The sequence below is a fragment of the Chaetura pelagica genome, unplaced genomic scaffold, assembly GCF_000747805.2.
Source record: "Chaetura pelagica isolate M959 unplaced genomic scaffold, ChaPel_1.0 scaffold3, whole genome shotgun sequence".
NCBI lineage: Eukaryota > Metazoa > Chordata > Aves > Apodiformes > Apodidae > Chaetura > Chaetura pelagica.
In genome coordinates this window covers 6589097-6595436 of record NW_009952974.1, presented here as the reverse complement: position 1 = coordinate 6595436, position 6340 = coordinate 6589097, and the positions used below count along the sequence as shown (strand labels likewise).

At 57.3% G+C, this 6340-nt stretch overlaps 1 protein-coding gene across 1 annotated transcript in view; it reads left to right on the top strand.

Annotated features, from left to right (window-relative positions):
- The window catches only part of LOC104387472 (tensin-like), a 44567-nt gene that overhangs the window by 34165 nt on the left and 4062 nt on the right, over positions 1–6340 (top strand). The window contains exons 7-9 of the mRNA XM_009996242.1: positions 1305–1483; positions 1756–1831; positions 4295–4387. Of these exons, the coding sequence (XP_009994544.1) occupies positions 1305–1483; positions 1756–1831; positions 4295–4387 (348 nt within the window). The remainder of the gene's footprint in view (positions 1–1304; positions 1484–1755; positions 1832–4294; positions 4388–6340) is intronic.

Sequence of the window (6340 nt, the reverse complement as noted above, 5' to 3'; positions counted from 1 at the left end):
TCTTTTTTTTTTTTTCTTTTTCCTTTCCGCCCCTCCCTGCCCCAAATGTGCTGGGCAGAGGCAGAGGCAGAGCATGAGCGTTCCTGGCTCTGTGGGAAAGGTGGAGGGGACAGTGCTGTCACCTCTGCTGGTGGGGCTGAGACTGGGGGTCACCCTCTTGCCGTGTGGGTCCCAGGGAGGAACGGGAGTCCTGTGGGGCTCTGAGCTGCACCCATGATGCTCTGGGCAGTTCCCCTACACTGAACCTGGCACCATCAGCCCTGAGCACCAGTTAACCTCTTCATCAGGCCTGCTGGGGCGGTGGGTATATTTGGGCTCTGCTGGGTGCTGGGACAGGGGGTTGCATCCCTCATCCCGGCCTCCTAAGCCCCCCTGCCCTGTGCTATCTTTGTCCCTTCCTGGGGCTTTCTTCCAGCCCGTGGGGATCAGTACTGGGATCCACCTAGACCCTGACAGCCTGGAGAAACCCATTCTCCCGTGGTGATTTGCTTGCTCCCTTCTTTCCCCTGGGGCCTCAGAGCCCCTTGGCACTGTCCTAGGCTGTGGGTGCTGGTGACTTATGGCATTGGGATCTGGGAAAGGGGTTTGGGGAGAGATGGAGAGAAGATGCCAGTCTCCCCTCTTAGGAGGGTTTCGTGCTGGGGGCAGGAAATAAGGAGTGATTTGTTGGGAGTTCCCTGCACCATCCCTCTGTTGAGAGTCCTTCGTTCTGACTCTGTGCTCCCTCTGCCTTGGGGACTCACAAAAATGGGCTTTTTCCACTGCTGTGGTAGAAGCTGCATGCAGATGTGGGAGCAGGGATGCAGCCACCCTCGTGCAGGGGAATTTGGCCCCTTCCCAGTGTGATGCTACAGGGCATCCTGGTCCTTGCCAGCTCTGAAGGGCAGGGGCAGGCGGTGTCCCCTTCTCCTGGTTGATGGGGCTGGGCTGGCTTGCTGAGCTGCTCGTAGGATGCTCGTGCCCCTTGCATCTAGTACTGGGGGATGCTGTCCCTGAGCCCAAAACTTGAGGTGTTTGGGAGGGATTATGCAGCAATGCAGACACTAGCAACAACCCTGCCTTGCTTTTTCGCTTGGCCCAGGGCCACTGCTGTAGGGTATATCTGCTCCAGCTCAAAACTGACAGTGCTGGTCTGGGGCTTAGATGTAGGTGAGGGCTGAAGCTGCTGTCTCTGCTGGGTGGAGCCCCCTCGGTGGCACATGGTCCCAGGGAGACCTCTCGGATCAGCCCCAGAGTGTCTCCTGCTGGTCCCCGTCTTAGGTGGTGCCTCCTCACCCATCTCTCACTCTGTGCTTGCCCTGCAGGGGTGCAGAACCGGGAGAAGCCACTGGAGGAGAGCACCGTCCCTGGCCGCAGGAGGACTCCCAGTGACAGCCACTATGAGAAGAGCTCGCCTGAGCCCAGCTCGCCCCGCAGCCCCACCGTCCTCTCACCTGAGGTGGTTAACACCATCGCGGCCAATCCCGGAGGGAGGCCCAAAGAGGTGTGTTGAGGCTCAGCGGGGTGCGGGAGTGGCTGGTGGGGTGTAACTGCCTCCAAGGAGGGAGAAGGCTTGGAGAGGGGTATGGGACTTTAAGCGCCTGTGGCATCTTGGAGAGTTGAGAGTCAATGATGCTTTTTGGTGGTGGTGGTGATAGTTAGCAGGGAGGAGGTGAAAACCATCCCCTTGCCCTTCTCTGTTCTCCCTTTGGGGTGTCCTGAAGGTGTGTGCCCAATGTAGGGATGGGACTGACCTTTTCTCCTGCTCTCCCACAGCCTCACCTCCACAGCTACAAGGAAGCCTTTGAAGAAATGGAGGGTGCCTCCCCCACCAGCCCACCCTCCAGCGGCGGTGAGATTTCTTCCCCCACCCCAGCCTTCCCCGTCTCGCCACAAACCCCTTACTCCAACTCCTGTAAGTGCCGCGGCTCCGGGAGGTGGAGGGGCTCAGAGGGTGGCTCTTGGCAAGCCAGAAGTTCGCCAAGGGTCAGACAGCTCCAGGTTCCAGACACCCACCACCACTTCAATCACTCTTCTTTATTCATCCTTCTGTCTCCTGTGCATCCCACCTCTCCACTCTTCTGTCAGCATCCCACTGCTATCAGTGTCCCATGCTTGGCACCCTCCTGTTGGCTTTTTCCCACCCTTCACTCACTGGGGCATTTCTTGGATGGTATCCCAAGGCGGGATAAGGAGGGAGGCAGGGTCTGAAAGGCAGCATCCTTTCACCCTGTCCCAGTCCTGCATCTCCCTATCTTTCCTACTAGCATGGCAAGGAGGGCAGTGAGGTTGCAGTAGCAGACGAGCTGTGAGGAGGCTGAGGGGACTGAAGACCAGGATGGGGCTCAGGGCAGACCCTTACACCCTGTGCCACTTCTTGTTCACTGTTTCTAGGGCAGGAGGGGAATAAGGCTGGGAGGTGCCAGCCCTTTGCATGCAGCCTGTCTCTTCTCCTCTGGCACAACATGCTTTCTTTCTGACTAAACCCAACTGCACAGTCATGGTGGTTTTGTGTGGACCGGGTTTGTGTGACCAGCTTGAGCGATGAACCCTAGTGAGCAGCCTTACATTGGCACAGCACGACTCGGGCTGGACCAGTGCAACAGAGCAGCCAGTCAACTGGGAAACGGATCAGAAAGGTGGCAGCCTCCCCTTTACCCCTCAGATCACTTTTGTCGGTTGGATGCTGAGGGATGCTCTAGGGCTGAGGATGCTCATGCTGGGTGCAGCCCCCTCTGATGCCACGTCCTTGTGGCAATGGGACCTCAGGACCCCATAGCTCAGCCCATGGGATTTGAGTCTGTTTCCTCCTGAGTGGTTGCTGTTTCTCTCCTGCAATCCACTGACTTTTGAGCCTTGTCTCATGGGATGCAGTGACTGGAGTGTGGGAGTGTCCCTGGGGCATTTGGCAGCTTGGAAATGGCCCCTTTGTTCAGGGACCCAGGAAGTCTGGCCCCGGGGCAGCAGCTCCTTGGCAGTGGGACGGTGGCTTGTTTTGGGGGATGAATCACTCATAGAGGTAACAGGAACAGCCTGGCTGGGGACGTGGCTCGGAGGCAGTGCTTCTTATCCAGAGCCAGCTGGGGAGGCCTGGAAAGTTTGAAGCTGCAGCTTGCAGGCTTCACCAAAGTGCCCCCAAGGAGGAATGCAGAAGAGATTCCCCTTCATGGGTAGACTGCGGTCCCAGGGGAATTCCTGGCCCCTGCAGGACTCCATGGCTCATCAGCCAGCAGAGATGTGAGCTTGCGGCTGACCAGATTTGAGGAAATCAGACACCCAGCCACCAGGGAAAGCGCTGCCCTCTTGGTTTCCCAGGGACTCGGCTGCTCAGCTGCTCCAGCCCCAGGCTGCCAGGGGCCACCTGCCCTCAGGGTGAGGGTCTGGCTTTCCTCCGGACCACCCGCCACCTTCCGCCTCCCGGCTTTGCCATGGATCCCGGGCCACCAGTCCATGCTGATGGAGGGATGTACCCTCTGGTCCCTCTTGCTGGAGATGAGATCTGGACGTTTCTTTTCAGGAGACATAGTCAGGGAGATGGGTCAAACTCAGGGAGCAGGAGGTGAGAGGAGATGCAGATGGCTTGGGGAGGACCATCCTGCCCTGTGAAGCCCTACCATGTGAAACCCTGCTGCCCCGCACTGCTGGTGCATTCATACCATAGCCATACATACATATGTAGCTTCTTCTGGTATGTATGTATGGACGTAGGGGTATAGACCCCAAGTGTGTATTGCCAGCCCTCAGGGAACCATGCTCTGTGTGAACATCCTTGTCCATCCATTGAGTTGGTCTGGAGGGCAGGGCGTTTTTTTACAGTCCTGCTGCCCCTGTGGTGGAGGGGATGAGCTGCTCTGGGACAGCCAGGTCCCAGCTCAGCCAGATGTGGGGATCAGCAGAGGGGGCTTAAGGTTTGGGAGTGCTTGGGTGGGGGGCAGCTGCTTGCACAGGAGCAATGAAAGGGGCTTCATGCCTATGGCAAGACTATTGCCTTGTGGAGATGCTGCTGGGAGATGTGGTCTGGGCCTGCCCTAGTGGGAATTGCCCCCTTTCGCGATCCTGCCAGCCCTGCAAAAGGACGGACTGATTGTTCCCAGGCACCTCCCACCCTGTGGACATCCCAAGGTGGAGAAGGGGATTGGTGCCCTTCCCTGGGGTGCTGCTTCACACAAGGGCTCTTCCTGGCAGCTCCCGATTGCAGCTGGTGGGTGCAATGGGTCATGGGGGCTCTGAACCCCTGGGCAGCAACAGCTCCAGCCTTTCTGAAGCTTCATCTCCCACCCCTCCATTAACACTGTTGTGTCCCCTGTGCCAACAGTGCGTTCTCCCCCTGGCCTGGCCAAGACCCCACTCTCAGCACTGGGGCTGAAACCCCACAACCCAGCCGAGATCTTGCTGCATCCAGTGGGAGGTGAGTGTGCACATGGAGGCTGCACGTGGGTTTGGGGGGAAGTGTCCCTGAGGGTATTCCTGGAAGGGTCCCCTAGCTGGAGAAGGTACTTTTGCCTCCCTTTTGTGGCCAGGTAGATCTAAGGTCCTTGTCATCTCCCATGGGAACACTCTGGGACTGTGTGAGAGTGGAAAATATTGGTGGCTGTCCTGGGTGCCTCAGCCCAGCAGGGTCTCTGGTGGTGGAGGCTGGGGAACTCCAGGGTCCTGCCTTCTCTCCAGCCCCATACTCCTCCCTCCCTCAGCCCCTCCATCCTTTCTCCTCCCCAGAACAGCTGGAGAAGGTTTGCTCTCTGGGAGCCAAGCCTGTCAGCTGGAACAGTATCCAGACCCCTCTCCATCCTGGAGAGCAGTCCCTGAGTGCAGAGGCCCTACTGTTCTGGGGAACATGTCCCAGAGCAGCCTGCCAAGCCAGACCTTGCTGCTCCCTAGCATGCAGGACCCCTTCCTGGGTCATCTCAGGGCTGAGTGTAAGCTTCTCAGAACCCAGCTGAGCCCACTCAGCAAGACCCTTCTCACTCGGCCCCCAAGGGTGAGCTGGTATTTTTTAGGAGCTTGCTGGGTTTCCTGGACCAGCGCTTCATGGTGGCTTCCCACTGCTCCCCTTTCCCCACCTGAAACCAGTCTCTTGGGCTTTGGTCATCTCTGGGACGCCCAGGTGGAACTCCATGACCAGGAGCCCAGTTTGAGGTGCAGTGTTGGGGAGATGTGGCTCTCTTTTGTGCTCTGTGTGCCTCTTCCTGAGTAAGTCAGAGCTGCTTAACTCAGATTTCTCTTTCTTTCTGTCATGCACCTTCTTTCTTCCTCTCCCTGCTCCCATTGCTCTCCTGCCCCTCCGTCTCTCAGAGCTAGAAGGGGAGGTGGGTGGTGGCTCTGAAGAAGGTAAGAAAGCATTTTCTTTCTCTGTCTCTTCCATGTTCATCCCTAATGACCGTTGCTCAGAGCAGGCTCCGTTTGTCTGTGCCAGCAACTTCCCCCTGCTCTGGATGCCAGGGATGTAGGAGCCTGAGTCTTGCTGGTGCTGCTCCCTTTTGAGGAAGAGAACATCATGCCTTGTGTTGTAGTTGGCTTCCCTAATGCCCAAATTGGAGCTGGATGTCTGTCACGTTGGGTGGTGATCATCCACGGGGGCTGAGACCTCTTTGTTGGTGCATGACATCTCTCTGGCAGCATGCCAGGGGTGCTTCAGCCAGCTTCAGATGAGCCTGGGGGGTGGCTGGGAGCAGAAGCCCCGGTTTTGGGCTCCTGCCCTCTTCTTCTGGCTTTGCTGCTGCTGTTTGGACCGAAAATAAACCAAAGTGCAGCACAAAAGGTCACCAGGCTCAGAGGCCACCAGTGCATCCTCTGCCAGCCAGGAGGCTGCCCAGATTCCTCCCACCTCTCCCATCCCTGGGTGGTGCCTCTCCTGGGATGCTGAGGACTGGACTGAGCTGGGGGGTGGCTCTGCTGGTGGTGGGGGCACTGCAGGCTCTGGGGTGGCACATCTTCCAAGGGAATGGAGGCTTTGGGAGCGGCTGTGATTTCTTGGAGAGCCGCCTGCTATCTAACAGTTGTTCAGTGGTTTTGCTTTCTTCTTTAATGAAACTTTGGGCCCCCGGGGCTGGGATGGGGAACTATGTGTTCAAGATGGGTTTTGGGGAGAGGATGACTCTTCTCAGTGAGTTTGCGACACTTCCTGCAGCCCCAGGAGCCATCAGCATTTCTGCTCCAGATTTCCTCAAAATGCACATAACCCAAACCTGAATATTGTGTAATACCGGAGAAAGTTTTTGCTTGAATAAAACGTTCTGTTCCAGAGCGAATTTTTCAGCTAGGACTTTGTGGGTACATTTAAGGATGTCTGATGATCCCACACTGTCAGGCTGAATGGCCATAACATGGTTTTTGAGGGGTTGAATCCCAAGTCCTGAGCAGG